General features: G+C 40.1%; 2 protein-coding genes across 8 annotated transcripts in view; one reads left to right on the top strand and one right to left on the bottom strand.

Annotated features, from left to right (window-relative positions):
- The first annotated feature begins 983 nt into the window (after positions 1-983).
- On the top strand, positions 984-16,055 carry max (myc associated factor X). 7 transcript variants are annotated; one of them, XM_085132884.1, is made up of 5 exons: positions 984-1,175; positions 1,471-1,497; positions 9,020-9,145; positions 12,492-12,615; positions 14,466-16,055. In XM_085132884.1, the coding sequence occupies exons 1-5, from the start codon at positions 1,140-1,142 to the stop codon at positions 14,651-14,653; spliced, it is 501 nt and encodes a 166-aa protein (XP_084989010.1). In that variant the 5' UTR covers positions 984-1,139; the 3' UTR covers positions 14,654-16,055. The 7 variants fall into 7 exon arrangements, with proteins under 7 accessions (XP_084989010.1, XP_084989009.1, XP_084989012.1 ...); XM_085132883.1 differs by having other exon boundaries at positions 985-1,175; positions 12,477-12,615; XM_085132887.1 differs by having other exon boundaries at positions 986-1,175; positions 9,020-9,127.
- The window catches only part of fntb (farnesyltransferase, CAAX box, subunit beta), a 25,443-nt gene continuing 19,979 nt past the window's right edge, over positions 15,278-20,741 (bottom strand). The window contains exon 12 of the mRNA XM_085132881.1: positions 15,278-18,860. Coding sequence (XP_084989007.1) covers positions 18,693-18,860 — 168 coding nt within the window. The 3' untranslated portion in view covers positions 15,278-18,692. The remainder of the gene's footprint in view (positions 18,861-20,741) is intronic.

The following is a 20,741-nucleotide window of genomic DNA, read 5'->3' as shown; positions in this document are numbered from 1 at the left end:
GCCTGCAGCTGATGTGGTCTCTTGACCTGCTGGTGGGGGAACGGAGGAGGCTTCTCCCAGCCATAAAAAATAAATAAAAAATTACTGATTCACTGTTGCAATGCAGAATAATCCACACTGTAAGCCTCTTATCTACAGCACAATTTAGTGAAAAAAGGAAGCACTAGAGCAGATTATTGCTCTTACTCTTGCTATTATTTGTGCAGAGACCAGCTCCTATTTGCATTTATTCCACTAGCATTACAGAAAGGTCTGTTTGTTTGTTTTTTCTTAAATTTTAGTTTATCAATTGAATCATTAACATTATTTTGTGTATCCCAAGTAATAACCCAATGATATTTTATTGTTTTTATCCTTTTAAAAATACTAAGAAAACAACACAAGTTATAGTTTTTGGACTGGACTCAGTCAATCTTTATTTCAGACTCATGATCCCTAAAAAGAAAACGAATCACATAAAACACAAACAAGATGAAAAGAAATAAAAAGAAAAACAGAAATGAAGGAGAGGCATACTAGGAACGAATCGCCTGATTGGTGTATATTTGTAGGCTGCTGTAGCTGGGCCTGAGCATGTGAGAGTTTATGTTTCTTCAGTATGTTCTTGAAATCCACGTGTCTCAACCATGGCCCGTTTAGCTCTTCTGACATACAAATACGACTCCAACCACAATTCCCAGAATGCAAATCAGAAAAATAAAGACGCTGTGACGTAGTATACAAGCGAAATCCCTCCTGGATATTGTAGTTTAGAAATAATAACTGCTTACATTTACAACGGTATTCAGACTTTCTGTATAATGCTTTCTTGACTCATCTAGGGGAAATTAAATTTTTTTATAAATACTACCTGTAGTAAAATGCTCCACAAATATTAATTTGCATCTGAGAAATTAAGAAAAACAATCCTATCGACTACACTTCCCAAAAGCCCTCTTGCTTCTGCGCATGTGTACAGCGGTGTGGCAGCTGCGTGTGTGGAGTGCAGTCACGTGGAGCCCGTAGAGTCCACCTCGGCTCCGTCCAAACAGAACGTGAGCTGTTAGCTGTCCGTGTATAGGAGCGCCGCTCGGTGCTAAGCTGATTCATGTTGTTTTTTTAGCCACCCGTCCGTTTAAACTAGCCTATTTAATCGAAGAATGAGTGATAACGATGACATCGAAGTCGATAGTGACGTGAGTATGGCTGCCTTTTGCTTTTTAAGGATGTTATTCCGCCAGCTGGAATTTTTTTTTTTAGCTCAACTAGCTCGTCGGCTAAGCGCTAGCTGGCAGTAAGCTGGCTAGCTCTGATCTTCTGAGTAATTTTATCGGGATTCCAGCTAAATGATAAGAAACAGTAGGCTTTCTTGCATCAGCTCATTGTTGATCTGATTAATTATCTTACTTTTCTTCAGCGAAAACAGTGAGATTGTGGAGCTTTACGAAGAATTGTGGCTACAATTGTACTTTTTGTTCTGTTTCTTTGCAGGAAGAATCACCGAGATATCACTCTGTGGTGCGTAATGCTGGATTTGTCCACTGTCGACACAAAAAATGTGTCTCTGATTATTGCTAAGTTAACTTATTCATCACCACTTTGCTTATTTGATTTTTATTTATTTATTTATTATGGTGTATTAGTCAGATTGCACTATTTGGGTGGTGGGGGCTAGTCATAAAAGAGAATGTGATAGTGCGGTTATCTCAACGATAACACATGTATGTTTTAAATTTATTTATATATGTGTGTGTGGACGGTATTTTTTGCTTTGCGTGTAGTTGTTCATGCATCTCTGCAAGTGAAGCGATAATCCTCGGCTTCAGTGTATTGCAGGGTATCCCCCATCCTGTGTATACCCGACCATAGGGAGACTGTAACACGAAATCTATATTTAGACCAAAGCTTTATCCCTACAGAGGCTTTTTTTTTTGTGTGCGCGCGTGTTTGTTGTTGTTTTCCGGTTAACACAAAGCCTTCTGTGCTTCGTAGCAGCAGGTTAGTGGCCTGAGTCGTCTCCCCCCCCTCTTCCACCCCAGGCTTTTTTGCTCCCCTCCGCGGGGATTCCGCTCACAATCAGGTTTGCATATCACACATGTAGGTCATCTTAGTAAAGAGAGCGCGTTTACATTTTGTTCTGCGTCCATGATGCAGATGCAGAGGGGGGGGGGGCGTAACGGGTAGAGAGGCTGCTGCATCTCCTCGGACAGGGCTCGGTGTCAGGAAAGGGTGCAGCGGGATGTTTTCCTGTATTGCAGACGGTGATTAGATCCATCTTCTCTCTACAGGCAACGAAAAGGCTGGCAGCCTAAATGAATGACGTATAGCTGCATGCATACAAGCTAGGGGGAAAAAAACACCCTGCACGATTTGGTTGGTGCACACGAAAACACCATGTTTCCCCGCCTGTCAAATAACTAGAATTAAAATGCGGAAGAGCTGTTTAGGAAATATTAGTGTTAACATGTTAACATGAAGTGATATAAAGATTAGAAAATAGCCTTTTTGCTGGTTCCCCCCAACAGACCTGAGGCAGTTCTCTCTTTATTTTTTGATCAATGTTCTTTAATGTTCTGCTTGTGTTGTCTAGTTTATACATGCATACCGAAAATATTTCGTTTTCTGCTGAACAGTAGGAGTATTTTTCTTCTTGCTTGAAATGGGCCTTTCGGGGTTGATTATGCAAGCAAGTCCCATTGGTCTCCTTATGGTTGCCTTGCTTACAAGAAGTTTATGCATTTTTCTGTTTCTGGGGGTTGAATTTAAACTAGATTTTTTTTTAAAAAAGAGTAAATATATTTAACACAGTCAATTTTATTTGCAGGAAAACCCCGACTTACTGCTTCAGACAGTTCGAGAAAAGCTAGCTTTAGAGCAAAACCTGGCAAGTTGCTTTTAGAAAAAAATCACCAGTGCTTTGCACAATTATTGAAGTGTTACCTTAGTCATAATTTTGGATGTTTGTCAGATGGCTTAAAAAAGTGGTCTCAAGTGTATAAAAAATGTTGCAACATTGGCAGATGTGCTCACAGATGTGTGGAAAAATATCATTATTTTATGAAGGATAAAGAGAAGTTTCCCTCTTCTTGTTTTGCCAAACAGCAGTAATAGAACAGAATGGTGTCTCTCTTCGTGGTTTAATTATCTACAGGCAAGTAAATTTACCACCAAGAATACTTGTTCAGATGCTCTCAGTTATTTATTTATTTATTTATCTATCTATTTTTTAATTAGATTGTGGCTCGTATTTTCTCAGGATTGCACTTCCCAGATTGCAATTTCTGTTTCCAAAAAGCTAAATTCACCTCTTTAGCTGTGCAAACAGAGATAGGAATAAAATGTAATGATGGTTTCGGTGTGGCAGACGTTGAATAGCTCTCAAAACGTGAATAGTGATGTGGAAAGTGGGCCTGTTGTCTGTAGATATGTCTTGGAAGGTGAGATAAGAGACTGAACGCTGTCTAGTCATGGAGCAAAGGGGCTGCTAAGCACTTAATGTATGTATGGTATGCAGTGTGTAATAGTTAGAAAATGTACGAGGGGCAAAATGTGATTTGTTTTGTAGCTCCAAGAACAGAAATGTATAAACTAATGAACAGTGAAACCTGTCATTGTAACATCTTAAATATGTCCTAATGAGGACATTTTTTTAAAATCATCAACTTTGCTTCACTTGCTGGCGAATCTGTTTTAGTGCCGTTTCCATGGTTACTAGTGCAAAAAGTTTTGACAGCAGCGTAGGCTTTCGTGCGGGGAAGGTGAGTTGGTCAAGGAATGGCCAGGAAGCAGCAGCTAGGCACCTGGTGGTGTTATGTAATGTCTCATGATCAGGTATGAATAGAACGGAGGAGAAGCTCAGCTGGCGTAGGCCACCAGCAGAACGTATCAGCTTTACAGTGAAGTGATAATGGTTGCAAGCAGGTAATAGGACACCTGCTTTTTGTGGAGCCTGATGTGCTCAACAAGGTAGCTTGACCATGCAGATACTGCTGTGTTTATAGCAGCTGTTTAGTGTTGGTGACCTAGTTTAATGTAATTATGTGCATGATGTAACCTTTAAAGTAGATTCACTTGGAATTAAAATTTCCTACACAAGTCAGAAATGAAGGAAACATTGCTGCAGTCCTGGCTCTCTGAAGGAACAGACTTGTTGAAAGGTATGTCAGGTTACGTGACAGTACATACGTGGAGATCTTGTGGATATTTTATGTAAAGGGTGTGGTGTCTGTCCTTTATTCTGCTCCCAGAAAGAGGCATGATTCCTTATTTTTCTGTCGGTACTGTGGGGTCACATCTTGATATTTGGGGGCAATTATATTGTTTAATTTTCCCAAAACAAGCATTTCTGTCAGCTTATTTTCACTCTTTTTTTGCCTTCAGAAGAAACAACAAGAACAAACAGAATTTGAGATGGTTTTTTTCTTTTCTTTTCCCAAAGACACATTTAACAGTAGTAAAAAGTACCCTCACTGGTACTCAGATTAATAAAATTTTGTAATGTAAAAGAGCAGTTTCATATTAACCGCTAATTGTCATTAGATTAGTGTTCAATATAAATTATAATTATGTAGGTTAGAGCATGTATAGTGCAGACAGCTGGGTCATTTCATATAAATCTAAATAATTGCGTTTCCTCTAGACCTTCTCAGATACGGTTGTTTTGTGTTTTTTGCTTTGGGGCTTGTAAAAATATTAAATTATATAAAATATTCATAGGCTGAAGGTAAAATCTTGCCTCAGTTAAACAGACTGAAGTTGGTGTACCACTAAAAATCATTTACCTCTGAGGTCATGAGGTGGGTGGTATTAATAAATCAATGAACAAATTTTTCATGAAATGACTAACCTTATCCTTACTAATGTGATATTTACTGTCTAAAACAGAACCACTTTTCCCTTAAAAAAAGTACTTACATTTTATACTTATTATAAGTCACAACTGCAGACCTTGAAACTGTTTTAAACTACAGTGGTTTTAAATGTCTTTGTACCCTGTCTCCTCTTTAACTGGTGCAATGAAACTTTTCATGAACATTTAACATTTATATGTTTTTAAAACATTTATTATAAATTCAAATTCTGATGGTTTTTGTAAATATTCAACATCCTCCTGAGAGTGCGACTTACATTGCCAAAGAGTAACTTAAAGGCACCAAAATATATATCTGTGGTGGAACTTTGTTCAAATCAGCACTAAACAGTGAACAAAGACTTTGAAGAAGCATGACAGGCCTGTCAAAATCCGCCTGTGAAGCTTATTTTTGCTCATTTTAAACGAATGGAAAGAAATGAGGAAACAAAAGCAGCTTTATGGAATTATTGGATTGGAGTTTATTGTGAGGTTTAACTAGGGCTGGGTGATATGGGGAAAGAAAGTCATAAAACAATAATTTCTTTCTTATCAGTCTGAAATATAAATCGTGCTATAAATGGACTCACAATTTCAGTCAAGCTTAGAGGTTCTTTTTCATACCAAGATATACAACCAAGAACACAAACACAAATGGAAAAGTGAAATCTTTGGTCCGTTCCAAATAAATATAACCTAGATATTAATCCGATATTAAAAAAACTAAGTGTATTTTTTTTGTATAGATTCAGACTGTCTGTACAAATTCAAGAACCTTTCAAATGCAGGCAAAGGAGAACATTCAGATAGTTTAGGGCCACTTGTGCTCCAAGGCACAAGTGAACAGTTATGTCTATAACGTCTGTTCCCTGAAGCAGAGGAACGGGTTGTATTCCCCTGAACAGCTACCCTGAGGTACCCCTGAGCAAGGTACCGTCCCTACACACTGCTCCCCGGGCGCCCAATGGCTGCCCACTGCTTCACTGAGTGAATGGGTTAAATGCAGAGAGGAATTTCCCCACAGGGATCAATAAAGTACACTTTCTTTTTCGAATAAGAAGCAAAGTCCCATCTCAACAAAGTGGGCAGTGACGCTCATATGAATCAGATGTGCAACTTGACCACAAAGCCAGTGTGGTGGCGAAGAATGACACAGCTGTCCAGCCGTCGCTCTACAGTCCATTTACAGCTTTGAAAGTACGAGAAATGTTAATGGTCAGTTCCTTTAATTCAACATTATCAACTGTGCTTACTGGCATCGTGTCTTGTTATCGGACGCTTCCATTCAGCAAAGTCCTCGTAGCTTAAGTCTTGTGCCGCGAGTCTTCGTTAAACTTTTTATTTTGTTTTATCTCAGTCACACTCACGTGTACTGCTGTAGCCCAAACACTAGAATATGTGGTGCTACTGGCTACACCTTCTATGTCAGCCTATGCTGACGTGGCTCTGTGTTCTCATTATCATTGGTCTTTTGTCTTATCTGTCAAAACATGCTGGAATAAGGTTTGTCAGTTTTATGTTGACCATATCTTGTATTTATATTGAGCAAAACTTTATTCATGGGCATTTCTTTTGTCGTTTTTATCGTCCAGCTCTGAGTTTAGCCAAATAAACTGTACATTTACAAAAGGGAAAGTAAACCTAATGGCCAACATTGATTGGTAACTGTATTTAAAGCAGTTCCAGTGTTTTAAATAGCTTGTCTGTAAGTCACCGCTTGCTTTTAACAAGCAGGAATTCTATAAGAAATGAATGCTAACATACTCTGGGCTTTACTCCTGTTAATATGCTGAACATAATAGTCTTCCCCTCATTGCCGTTGAACGAGAAAGTCAACCACGTGCACTTTCTGTATCTATTGTCTCGTCGCTGAAGCATCAATAGATACAGCCACCAGACTGGTAATTACACATGCCATCAATAGCAGTCATGTGTTTGTTCATGGAAGGATTAATGGAGGGAGTGCTTGGCACAATGAGGCACATGGTCCTGGTGGTTTTTTTCTCCTTTCTGGTTGGTCTCTGTTTTATGCAACACACTGTAGGAGCAGCTGCCACTGAGTCACATGATATGCATTGTGGGTAGCTTTAAGGGTATATATGTGGGCTTTTGTTTGGGGTTTTTTAAATTAAAGTTTCAGTTTCAGTGACACTCAGGGTGTCTAGGATGTGTTCATGCTCTGCAGCATTTATCTTCTTGCTAAGACCTTCAGCAGGATGTTTACTTGCTTAAAGTATTACTTGAGTCACGCTTTACACCCACCGAGATCACAGCGAAAGGCTTGTCTTAACCTGCTCTTCGTCTCACTCGTGGCCACTTTGGCTTTTGTTGTAATCCATGGACAAAATGAGTCGGATGACACAAGGTCACCTGACTTCTGTCTCCTCTTCTCTTTGCCTGAAACTGTGGCGTGACCACAAATATTGTTCTGTTTTCATTGCTAATATTTTAGTCACATCTCGTGCTTTGCTGAAGCTGTCTGATGGTGGATGAACAGATGATTTTGGAGGCTCTTATTGGGTGTTGGGCTCAGCCTGGTGACAGCATGGATTAGTCAGGAGTCAGATTTGATTGGAGGCTGTAATTGTTTGGCCTAAAAACAGGCCGAACTACATGCTGATTAGTCCTCTGGTCATGTGCTAATGGCAGCTGTCTTATGCCTCGAGTTTAATTGGAGTTCAGATGTGTGGTTTTGAATTAACAGCTAGTTATGTGCCTGTTTTTAGTTGGTGTTTGTTAATAGTGTTGGGTTGTTATAGTTAAGCTAGTTATTTGATTTGACAAAAGACATGAAAAATGTTGTATTTTAGTTCATACAGCAGCCTAAAATTAACCTCAAATTTACGGTGAAAAGCCAAACCCCATAAAGGGTTTAGCAAGCCAACGGCTGGAGAGCAAAACAACTTCTGTTCATGACGGCTGAACTGTTTACTTTCTCATCAGGGAGTTAGCCGACACTATTATTTGTCATCATGTTTGCAGTGACTAGTTTTAATGTTCAAATTAAGAGATTTCTCTGTATTTTGGTCTATTTTAGACAATAGAGTTTCGCAGCAGATGAAGAGGGAGCTGGAAGTAGCATTTCATTGTTAGCATGTTAAGCTGTAATAATGCATCTACAGTGCTTGGCAAATTTATTAGACCACTATCCAATGTAAGGTTTATGCCACACTAGATTAACACTATTGGTGATTACCAAAATAATTTTTCACGTTTCTGTGATTGTTAATCCACCAATATGCACAATTTAAAATTATTTATTTAGATTTCTGTGGTTGACTGATGTTCTTAATTTCGGACTTCTCAGATGAGTACAGTGTGCCGGCATAAATGCAGGTATTAAAAAACACAAATGCAGTTTGTGTAATAAATACCAATATAATTTTTTAGATTTAAACAAGTTTTGGATTATTTCTAAAATATTAGCTTGATTGTTTTTATGACTATTGGTCTAATAAATTTAAGCATTTTGTGTTTTAAATATGTTATATTTTCCTTGTGTTTAGTTAAAAAGTAAAGTTTTCTCACCTTTGGTCATATTTAAATTTGGGTAAAAGATCAGAGTAATGACGGTCTACACTAAGATCTGGCCTTCTATGTAGAATCTGTCATATCGGCTGCTGACATTGAAATCCGTTGAGGACTGTGAGGTTAAAACCTTTATCTTGTGGATTACAGAGCGATAATATTTGCATGAGTTTCAGTGAACTGCAGTCCCTGTTTTAATATGAATTTCTTTAAAATGACAAGATAAGTGTGTTGATATTAAAAAAGAAGAAATGAGGGTTATGTTTCACAAATTTTGAAGTTAGTGAAAAGGAGAAGATTTACATCTTTAATAGTAAAATGCATTTTTACAGGTTGAGGCTGTTGAGCAGTTTGAAGATGGCCTTAAAAATGTGTGACTAGCATTCTCAGTTTTTTTTATTATAGATTGAAGACAAACGAATTTTGATGCCTTACTGGGGATATTAACTACATCTTAAACGAGTCCTCCTCCTCTGTAATGGTTGGTTAATAATAATGATGGCTGCACTGAATTAAAAGCACAAAGCAGTGTTTTACTGCAGAGTGCGACTTGGCAGCAGAGCGGCTTGTGAACGTTTGACTCGGACGGCTGGACACCCGCTGTCCCTCTACCCACGCTGCTCTGCTGCCTGGCTCAAGGCCCTGTGACTCTTGTCATTGCAGGCAGACAAACGGGCACACCACAATGCGCTGGAGCGCAAGCGTAGGGACCACATCAAAGACAGCTTTCACAGCCTCCGGGACTCGGTACCCTCCCTGCAGGGAGAAAAGGTTGGTAACACTCAGCCTGTAAGTCTGCCTACCACACAAATGCCAACTACACACTCATGTATAAAAAATATTTGAATTTGAATGAATTGTTATTCTGTCATGTCTATGCTAAAATGTGAATTTTACTGTTTATGATGTTTAGAAAACAGCATGTAGATGTTCAGAGATGTAGATGTTTTGTTGCTTCATGTGGAGGGCATTGATTGGGCAGCTGATTAGTGGAGGGTAAATGGTAGAAGGGTGCAGACTGGCAACAGGAAGGCAGTGATGCAGTCTAAGTACTTGGAGCAGCATTGGGAAGTTATTATGAGGACATTTTGTTGCTCTCTTCCTGTTTTGACATCATTGACGTTGAGAATTTTTAGAGTGGGTTCAGCAACTGGCTGCACAAGGGTTTTATTTCAGTTCAGGAAACACACGGTGCAAAATGGCCTGATAAGATGCTCGGCTATATTTATCTCAGTCCGAATCACCACATGGCTGTTTAGCTATCGATTAAAACAACAAAACAAGTTATGGCTGGGTATCAAATCAGTGTACTTTTGTGGTTCTGAGTCTGTGTTTCAAAGATTACCAAGTGACAGTCTGTTGTGGTTTAGGCAGGTTCACAGTCTTTGGTCACAGTTCCCAATAATAAACATTTTGCCCATTTTTAGACCTAAAACTTCCATTAACGTAAAAAAAAAAAAATAGGAATATGGACTTCCCCTGTTCAGTTACGGATTGGGAGTTGTGAACCTTCTTTGAGATCAGTGTGGCTCGATCACTAGCATAAATGGTTATGAGCCTGTTTATGGCATATCACTTGCACCAATGTGCTGATCATAAACAGGCAGATTAACCAGAAGGCTTAACTCTTTAAATATGCAACGAATTATAAAATAAACAAACCCTTTTAATGATTAAGCATCGTTTTCACCTTCCTAGTGGTTCTGGCCTTCTAGTGTTAAACAGAAGATTGCAGTGTTTTGACTGTAATTCTGATCTTTTTTCTGTTTTTTGTTGGTATTTTGGCTTGAGTAGTGTTTGTTTTTTTTTTTCTTACCCAACAGCTCCCCCTCCCCTGCACTAATGGCCGTAATGTGTCGTAAACAAGCAGAGTAAAAAAATGTGATAGATTGCATCATGGAAAATTCTTTCAAGCAGTGTTTTGATCAAGATAATGAACACTAGTATGTTGGCTGCTTTAGAATATGTGGACGTGTTAAATAGTTGAGCGTTAGAAAGTGCAGTCAGTGCAAGCATGTTGAGCCTATAATCTAGAAGGAAGGAAGGCTGGTGGTGCCACACTCTTATTGTTTCCTGACTGTTAGACTTGATCCTCAGTCTAAATTCTAATTTTCCATTGATTAACTGCTTTTTGGGAAAGAAGAAACACGCCTGTTCCTTAAATGTCAGTCCGCTTCTGCCTTTGAGTTGAAGTAAGGTTTAAAGCCTGTGCTTCTGAGTTTCTTGGGATGAGCTGTAATTCAGCAGTAGAGCTGCTGAAGCGCTAACCAAGAGCAGCTTTACTGCCATCAGACTTGGAGATATTTGGGTTGTGTGTCTGCCCAAATGTGTTTTGTTGCAGGGTAAGGAGCTGAAATCAACTCGTATCCCCTTTAACTCAGTGTTTCACCTGCAAAGGCATTAAAGCGGTTATGAAATTAGTAGTTGGGGACATCCGTATCATCTGTAGGATATATCTGATGGACATTTTTTGCCTCCGCTGACAGCAACACATCTGTGGATGGGGTGATGGTCCAGTTAGCAGTGTTAACCTTCTGAGGCAGAGGAAAATGTCCACATATATTTATCCATACTACTTGGCTTACCTTTATCAATTAGAGTAATGTAGAGTTTAAATGTTTGCATTAAATTTATGCTGTCGGTACGTTGTAACTGCAAAATCCTATGAAACCTCATGACCAGACATGCATCGCCCTACAAAGGTAACTGCATTTCATTGCATTGCGCAATGACTGCGATTGGTGCCGTTTCCATCTGTGCATTTCTGACGAGCACTTCTTGTGCCTCTATCTGCCAAACTGATGGGAAGAGAGCAGCTCAACTTGAGGAGAGAAGTTCCACTCACAAGTGCTATTCGAGTGGCAAAATTGCAGTGCAGATACGTCAACTTGAATAAACTACATAGTGGCCTCAGTATAGACGGTTAAATAAAGCTTAAATCCCAAATATACTTAAATTTATTTCCAGTGGCGTGTTCTTTGTAACACATGACCTTAATTGAAGTTTTGTAAACGTGCCATTGCTAGCCACGTGAAATTAACTTATTGCCAGTTTTGGATGTCTGGCAATAAAAGATCAACTGAATAAGGCCTTGGGCTTAGAGTGGTCAGTGACCATCTGGTAACTGCCTGTTGTGAAGGATACATATTACCCAACTGGTTGCCGGAGGTTTGATTGCAGTTGCTAGGAAAATAATTGCTAAAGACACGCAGGCCTACAGACCAGCCAGTGACTCACCTGTTGCTAGGTTGTTCCCTGACCATTTGGCCTTGTGATTGCTTTGATCGCTAGCATATTGTTGCGGTTGTTGGAAGTGATGGAGTTGTCTACAAATATGGTCCAGCTACTCTCCGAGCTGTTGTGACACAAGCAGGAAACAGATAATTGGCATTCAATGAAAAACATGTTTGCTTCAGTTCTGCACCACAGCTTTTACTTTTAAGGGAAGCGTTCTCATTTCCAGTGAGTGTTGCACTTTCTCCAGTTGTCCTGAGCTACTGGTTAGCGAGTGTTTGCACAAGAAAAACCTGCAGGCAACTTTGGTTTGGTTCAGCACCTTCTTTGACACTCATACACATCTGGCACTTTTCACTTTTCCCTAGCAACGGGGGATTGTATCACATTCTCTATGGTGGACACCTCTCGCTGTCACAGTCACTTTAATTTAAATTAGACTTGTTTTGGAGCCTTTAAATTATTTATTTTTTTAAATCTGTGATACCCAGCCATAATTTGTACAGGTCAAGTAGCTGACAGACACCAGGCAGGCATGATGGCAAAGCTGTAATCTGAGCTGGTTGCTGCTGCAGTGTTTGTTGTCTGCTGCAATCGAGGAGAGGCCTCTGACCGTAACTTGTCAGGGGTATGACAAAGCTTATGCATGTCAGACTGAAGTGCTAGCAGATTTCAGGGGGTTAAAAGAAGGCAAGCTAGGTAGAGAAATGCACTGCTGTCTCAGATACCCTGTAGTGTCCTGCAGTGATTTGAGTCTGCAGTGTGCTGCTCTCTGGGACCAGTCTGCGTAGCATTATGGTAGGGGTTAGAGTTACTGTGTTAGAAATGTGATAAAGACTCTGTATACTTGCGTCATTGCTTCAATTTTTGCATGTGTCACTAACAGCAGTCTACCAAACAGGCGTCTCGAGCTCAAATCCTAGACAAAGCCACAGAGTACATTCAGTACATGAGGCGGAAAAACCACACACACCAGCAGGACATCGACGACCTGAAGAGGCAGAACGCACTGCTTGAGCAACAAGGTAACACTTCTTATCGGGGAGAGGCGGGCTGATTAATACTAGTTTCGGTCGGCTGTGAGGTTTTCCACCTGATATGTGCAAGCGTGGACGACCGAACAATAAATGTTTGTTTGAATGTTTTGGCGATAAAGGAGTGTGTGCGCGTGCGTGCGTGCGTGCGTGCGTGTGTGTGTGTGTGTGTAGTATAGTTTTAGAACACACTGCTCTTTACGCATTAACAGATTTTCTTTTTTAGGAAACGAACAAGTCTGCCCCCTTTTCTGTTCTAAATTTACTATAGGATCATCTGCAACTACATGGGGGAAATACAACATTTTATCATTATGATTATGTTTGAGCGTTTAATAACATGCCTCCTTGTACCTCCATGTAATCACCTAAAAGAGAATGGCCCCTCTAACGTCTCTCCCTCATGTTTCTAAAGTTTATGTATGAGATGTGCTTGTCTATTTTTACGTCCAGGGCCGAGGTTGCTCTAAGGCTAATATTTCCACGCTCCTCAGTAACCAGGTTACAATCTGCTTTCTCCAGTAAGCTCATTCTTAACAGTCATGTAAACGAAGATGGTGGCTACTAAAACCAGAGTGAAGGATTAGACAAACCTGGCAAAGCTCAGAATGATGGAAACAAGATTGATTTTTGACATAAAAAGCAAAAGGACCTACAAATGTGCATTTTGTACCAAGCGTTACTGGAGAATCCAAGAGACAAAAATGGTTTTAACTGTTGAGCACAGGGAGCTTTCTCAGAGACTTTGGAGAGACAAAGGTCTAAATATTGTCATTGTTTAGACCTTGAGCAAATTTGGACCATCGTGTTCTGGTCTCTGATGTCCCTAAAATCCTCCAAAACTCAATGAAAGGTGTAGCTTAGACATGGTGCATTAATACACTCTTGTGCAAAATGAGGGTGTTGTCCATATGTACATGGATCATGTTTGTTTCTTAAAGTCTTAAACCCTCCTGATAACTGAGCCAAAAATGGTTGCATTGGCTTAATTTTACACTATAATACAATAAGTCACCATCTTTTAACAAAGTATAATACGCTTCATTGAGCAGAGTTAAGTGTAAGATACAGAAAATCCTTAGTGCAGTGTTCCCACATAAGGATGCAAGGTCTCAGGAGGATAAAATTTTGTGAGACCTCTGCGTCATCACTCTGATTTTTTTCCCTTCCCCCCTTTTAAGCATTAGATTGCACAAAAATGCCAGCTGTAGCAAAACTGATAGAAATAAGATAATATATGTAAAATTAAGGGTTTTTTTGTTTGTTTGTTAGAAGGCTCAATAAACAGTCCAGTTTCAGGCTTTAAAGCAGTTTGATTAAGCTCATGTGACATTGTGGGCCACAAACAACCCAATTTAATGTTGAGTGGGCCGGCTCAAAGAAGCTGCCCTTTCTGTCACTCTAAAGAGGTTTAACTACAGAATTTTGTGCTGTAACTTTTTTGTCATCTAATAGTTGATTTACTACTTTGTTACTTTGGTGTAGTATGAATAGCCACAGTAGAGCTATTTGCCAATAAGAGAAGTTGTTAAACTCATGAAACTGCAGATAAAAGTCCAAAGTAAATGCCCTCCTTCACAATTTCTAATGCCATCCAGATTGGTATCTTTGCTGGGGCGATTCTGGCCCCAGGCTTCAGATCCGCTCTTAAGTTTGACTGTTTGAAATCTGTTTAATTACTTCAAGATCTCGCGCTGAAAGTAATCTGTTAGTGCTTTGAATGCATCCTAATCAGGTTTCTGTCCAGCTTATAAAAGCAGAGAATTATGATCAGCAGTGTTTCCTCAGACCAATCGTTTCTTCAGTAATTTTGAGTTCTCTGTTCCTTTGTGTCCACGCAGTCCGCGCCCTGGAGAAAGTGAAGGGCTCAGCTCAGCTCCAGGCCAACTATTCCTCGTCTGACAGCAGCCTGTACACCAACCCCAAAGGCAGCGCCGTGTCGGCTTTCGACGGCGGCTCCGACTCCAGCTCGGAGTCGGAGGCAGAAGAGCCACCCACCAGGAAGAAGGTGCGCGTGGAGGCCAGCTAGAGAGAACGAAAAAAGAAAAAAAGGAAAAAGAATAGGTCGAGGCAGCGGAGCACAGCGGAGGGCGAGAGGGGAGACGGCCTTCAAAGCTCTCGAGGCTCACCAACCTCTCCTACCTTCATGCCAACAACCACCTCGGCCTCCCTCGTCATCCTCTCTCCTCCGTCTCTGGGTGGGCTCGCACTGGAGACTCGTTGCCATCAAATCTCCTCACAACAGCCGCCACAATCGTCTCTCTCCAGCCAGTCTCCACCCACGGGAGAGAGGTTGTAAGCAGGGTGAAAGACAACTGCTTCAATCCACCTAGAGAGCTTCAGGTTCCCCTCCCCCTCCACCCCTCTTTCTCTGTTGATTTTTGTTCTCCATCATTGGTATCCTCCCCTTCTTTAGCAACATCAATCCAAATCCTAAAAAGAGGCAGCTTGGCTACGTAAGGACTTGATGCTCTTTTGTGTGTGTGTACCCTCAGTAAAGCTCCTCCTCCTCCCCCAAGTTATCTTTTTTCCTTTGGGAGGAAGGATGAGCCAGGTGTACTCTTTCAAGCACTGCTATGTTATGTATTTTTTTGTTTTTGTTGTTTAGAATTTACACACACACCTAGATAAAAATGTTCTGGAAAGATTTACCTTTTTAAAAATGAATAAAACATTTGTAGCTTTCTTTTTTTTTTTTTTTTTCCGGTAAAGAATGTGAAGATGCTCGGAGCAAATGTTAAAAGTGATAACCCACCTCAGCCCCACTGGATTGCAGACGTTTCCTGCAGCACACGCTTGTCAACGCAAGATGATTAAAAAAAGAAAAGAGAGAGAGAAACCTGTTCTGTTGAAATTGATGTTTTGAAGGAGAATATTCCTGAACTTATATCGTATTTTGTCCTTTAGCTTGAAGTAGTGGATGACTTTAGGTGGCTGAATACATTAGGCATCTCATTTTATATATTTCAAAAAAGCATTAATTGGATGTTTTCAAGTTCAAACAGTATGTTATGCATTTCTTTAGTGATCACACGAGTCATGAGATGATGCTGATTTTGTCACATGTAGTTTTCTTCAAGGTTATGAACTAGGTTTTGAATCTGAAAAAGTAGCCCCCGTCTCCTGCAGTACAGGGAAGCAAAAGAAGTCCATGTCGGTGTGTTGTGCTTTACACAGTAAAAATCAATGTTGCTGAATCCCCCCCTCCAAGGAAAAAAAAAAAGGAAGCATTTTCGTGTCTAGGAAATGTGTGTGTATGTATATTGTTTCCATTTAATTTCTATTTAGAAGGATATTATTAGTGTGGTAGGTCTTTGTCCAGTTCCATTCCATGGAAATTACAAGTATGTTGTACATACTGCCAACAATTGTCTTGCAAGTTGAGGCCTACCTTTACTATGAGACTATAAAATAAACTATTTTATCCTTTAGCTGTCTGTCTGTGGTCACTGATCAGCATTTCCTTTGGCGTGTGAAAGTGCTAAAATATTGGACTCTACTCAATTTCCTTTTTTTTTTTTATTTAAGAATGGCTTCTTGACAGCTGCCTTTCCAATGAGACCATTTATGACGAGACCATTTATGACAAGACCTTGTCAAACAGTAGATTGATCAATTGAAATGCTAAATTTCAACTGTTTAGCTGCTATTTGAGGCACTAAACATCAAAAAACCAAAGGCTTTTCTTTTCATAAAACTTTGCACAAAATGTTAAAGAAATATACGATAATTCATACACGGGGACCCAGAATTGATCTACTGACTCCCCTGATGAAGGCTTGTGTGTTGTGTTGGAAGGTTTTTGTTTTTTAAGTTAAACATGACAGTGCCATAAGAATAAAAACATATTTGAAATTTCATCTGAAAAGAAAGAGCCTTGGAACTTCTTTCCTCCTCCACCTGTTCAATTTCCTCAATTTTTTAAAGGACTCACTGCACACATACTGATATATGGCACATTTCCAGCTCTTTGGGAATCACTTGTTGGTCCAAAGCTCTGCATCTAAATCAAATTTAAGACCAAACTGGGAATGGAAATACCCATCATAGATGAAATCTTATTTGGTCATTAATGACCTGTGTCGTCATCTTTATGGTTTCCATGTTTTGTTTTTCAAATTTTCACATGCATTTCACCGTTAACAGTTTCTAGAAGTCTGAAAATGTGCAATCGAACTGAACAATGCAGCCACATGGCGTGATCGAAAAAATGTGTGGCGGCGGCTTAACGAAGCTGTACGTGGGAACATTAAAGACTCAAACTGAATTTAACTGATTTATTGTGCAGGTGTAGTGTACTGGTTTTGTTTGTCTACCTGATGTGTTATAATTTCCCATTTTTACACGAGAGTAGTTTTTTAACCAGGTGGCTGAGCAGCGGCCAACCCCAGCCTACTCTGACTGTTCACGGTCATTCCCTTCTTATTTAGAGGATACTTTTGTGCATTTCCTGCTCTCTGGTTTAACCACTCCCTGGATTTTAGAAAAGTCTACAAGCATCTGAAATATTTTAATTGCTTTAATATGTCATGTTCTTTGCCCTGAGTAGCACACATGTACCAATTTGATGACTTATTCAAGCGCCGAGTCTCCCTTCCCCAGTATCCACCTGTAACTGCCATTCCCCAGTTACTGTAAATAACATGTTTGCATGGAGTGAGCCTAGACACGCTGCCTTTATAAAGCTGATGCAATAAATCATTTGGCAAATGTCCAAAAGCTCCAGTTTCTAAAATGGGAGGGTGCAACTACTGAGATGAGAAAAACAATAACGCTTTACCCTTTTGAAAGCCTACTAGCAGTAACCCTTGATGCTCTTCCCTGAACTGAGCGTCTTTCATACTTCAGGCCTGCTTATAGGACAAAATGACTGGGTCTGCATCATCTAGCTGTCATCTGAAAACCTGGAAAATATCCTAATGGTCATCAAACCGCATTTTATTGTTAAACACTGAGGTGTCAAGTCATCATTAAGGGTACAAAGGAGGTCATAAAATGTGATCTTTATGGGGGAAAGAGTTAAGTAGCTGTCTTAGTACTTTGTCCCCATTTGTCCTGTAATCATAGGTAATCATGGATTCGACACAGTTTGCTACCTTTTAATTTGGCAACACAAACACCTGGTGAAAATCTACTGCATCCTGTTTTGCTGAGCTTCTAGTTAAAGGGAAATTACACCACGTGATTATACACTCGCCGGCCACTTTGTTAAGTACACTAGTACCAAGTTAGATCCTCCTCTAACAAGCTGCTGGAAACATCTGACATGTGACTCTTGCCCATGTTGACATGATAGCATCAAACAGGTGCTGCACATTGGTTGGCCGCACATCTACGATGCAAATTGCTTGTTCAAACACATCCCAAAGGTGCTCTGCTGGATTGAGATCTGCGGACGCCATTTGAGTACAGTGAACTCGTTACATTCACGAAACCAGTTCGGGATGATTTCGGCTGTGTGACACAGTAGATACACCATACAAGTGTGGTCACAAAGGGATAGACAGAATAGTATGTGGCATAAAAAAAAGCACAGTTTGAATTTCAGGAGGTTGTTTTGACCATGCCTGTGTGTGTGAATACACCAAGTTGCTGCCCTATTGTTAGTTGCTTTACAAAAGCAGTGGAACTGGTGTACCTAATGAACTGGCCAGTGAATATAATATGTGTATAACATACAAACCCAGAAAAAACACCTGATCGACCCTCAGCACCCTAACACCATCATGAGAAAAGCTCTAACAAGTTTTATTAACCTACTGAAACCTTATAAAGTTTCACCTTTATTTCAGAGAATGAAAACAGACAATGCAAGCAAAAAAAAAAAAAAAACAAGAAAGAAAAAAAAAAACATATTCAACTGAATGTGAGGCTGCCCTTGCAAAACCGTTGACCTTTATTTGGGGCAAAATTCAGCACTGGTCTGCAGCGAGGGTCGACTATCCCACTTGTCCACAAAAAACCTGACAACAGCTTCCCGGCTCAGGGGCGATCCCCAGAGCTGGCTGATTTTTGTTATTTTGTTTTGTTTTTTAAAAACGCACAGTGACGTTACTGCTGAGGACCAACTAGGACTGAAGGTCAGCTGATGAGGAGGCAGCAGCAGCGTCTGACTGTCTGTCTTCACCAGAGCCTCCCGGCTGCCTACTGACCTCGGGAACGGGCATCCGGAGAAAGTGCTGCAGGGCCTGAGCCACCTTCTCCGGACAGATGTTGTAAACTGGATGAGTTGGTGCCTAAAAAGTCAGAAGAAGAAGAAAAAATAAGATTTGCGAGATATTTCGTTTGTCGCAGTATGTATTTTTTTTCTTATTATATCCCATTACATAGCATGTAGCTGCAGCACTGATGTGGGTGGAACTGCAGTTTCACTATTATGATGCTGTTTTAACATTTTCATCACAGGAAGCTGCCACCATCCACAGAGACTGTTTTATTGATTTATCTGAGAATTGCACACCACAAAGAAACCCACTACACTCTGAGCTGAAAACACCATAGCTCAGGCACTTTAGGGATACAGTTTGAACCTGGCTGCTGTTTTAACCTACGAGCCGATATGCATATGCATGTGCAGGGGGAAGACTTACTGTAAACAGCTGTCAGTGCCAGTAATGCAACAGCAAACAGGAAAACAAAACCAAAACCAACTGCCGCAGCCTTTACGTGCAACCACACGTGTCATTTCAGTAGCTTCTTCTTTTTTTTTTTTTTTAAATAAACCCCACCTATTGTAGAGCATCTTCCAGAGCTTCTCATTTTATAGCTCGCTCATATTAAACCTGACTGCACTGCACTCAATAGTCAGCACGGGAACAGCGTTGAGGCGTTTTTGACTCTTCTTGCAGGTGCGTGCAGATTAAACCATGGCTGATGAAAGAAAACCAGTACTTTAATTATTTACTGCATGGTGATGAAATGAAAGGGTGCAAAAAAAACAAGAAAAAAAGAAGCAGCAGTTACCCTTAAAGAGACAGTTAAACTGTTAAACTTAAATATTCTTGCTTTAGCCATTAATCAATCCAGGTTGTTTTAGTGCAAGTTTCCCAGTTTTAGAGATACTGGCTGCAGAAAAATGTGCAACTTCTCTTGAAAATAATAGGATTATAAACCAATAACTGCCCAAAAAGAAAAAACAAACAAAAATAAAATACATATAAAATGTAGTGCAGAAATCATGTCCTGGTTATATAAAAATAAAAATTGCCAACCTTCTTAAGCAGTTTCACATATGAGCGATTATCTCTGCAAGCAGCCGTGTCACTGTGCACAGTTAGTTCTCATCTACTCGCGAAGAGCAGCTTGTGTTTGCAACTGCGTGACATGATATAAAAACCTGTATACATATATAATATTTGAGCTCTATTGTTGGTATTTCCATTTTTGTTGCAAAAAGGTCCTAAAACATTGTTTTATTTTAAATGAAACCACCTGATTTAATGCAGAGTTTTCAGCCGAGACTGACACAGACCTTTAGGAATGAATAATGCCATCAAAAATCTACATATGTCGTTAGCTACCAGACTTGAAAAAATTAACAGTAATGTTAATCTCTTTAAACTGCTCAGGAGTTAATTAATGTAACTTGGTGAAGACTCCGCCCTAACATAACAGCCTTTGGAAAAGCACCTTATTTGTAAAAACCTGTGAATGCTTTAATATGTGTTTCTGTCAAACATGTTTCACAGTGTCCTGTCAGTGGGTCTGCTACAGCCTGAATGACAGAAAACTTGAGATCAAACGGTGACCAGGAGGGTTTGTGCAGACACCTGCGTGCCCAGCGGTTTATTATGATCGCACGGACTCATCTGCTGAGGCATTATTATGCACTAGCTCCACATGCGGTTTCTCATGGCTGCTCTGCTTTTACCACTTATGCTGGACATCCTGCGGTCCCACTTGAGTCCGTTTTCCAAACTGACAGTGAATTGATGACTTATCAGAAAGCCTGTTCTCAAACCTCTGAGTTCTTTGGGAGCCTTGTTGATGTCACTACAAATCCCCTGCATCCCAACTCTAAAGGGAGCAGCCTGTACATTCGTTGCTCTCTTTAGCTTCAGCTGCTATTTCATTCTATTTCAGCTTTTTCTGTTCGTGCGCTTCACCCACTGCATTCT

The sequence above is a fragment of the Neolamprologus multifasciatus genome, chromosome 15 (assembly GCF_963576455.1).
Source record: "Neolamprologus multifasciatus chromosome 15, fNeoMul1.2, whole genome shotgun sequence".
NCBI lineage: Eukaryota > Metazoa > Chordata > Actinopteri > Cichliformes > Cichlidae > Neolamprologus > Neolamprologus multifasciatus.
Note: the sequence above shows the minus strand (reverse complement) of the source record. Positions and strands in the feature narration are given on the sequence as shown.

What these genes read in the sequence shown, in the direction of transcription:
- max (XM_085132883.1), top strand. Translation starts at nt 1,140, where the DNA reads ATGAGTGATAACGATGACATCGAAGTCGATAGTGAC. An exon ending in ACATCGAAGTCGATAGTGAC is followed by an intron (nt 1,176 to 1,470) that starts GTGAGTATGGCT and finishes GTTTCTTTGCAG; the next exon opens with GAAGAATCACCGAGATATCA. An exon ending in AGGTTGGTAACACTCAGCCT is followed by an intron (nt 9,146 to 12,476) that starts GTAAGTCTGCCT and finishes TGTCACTAACAG; the next exon opens with CAGTCTACCAAACAGGCGTC.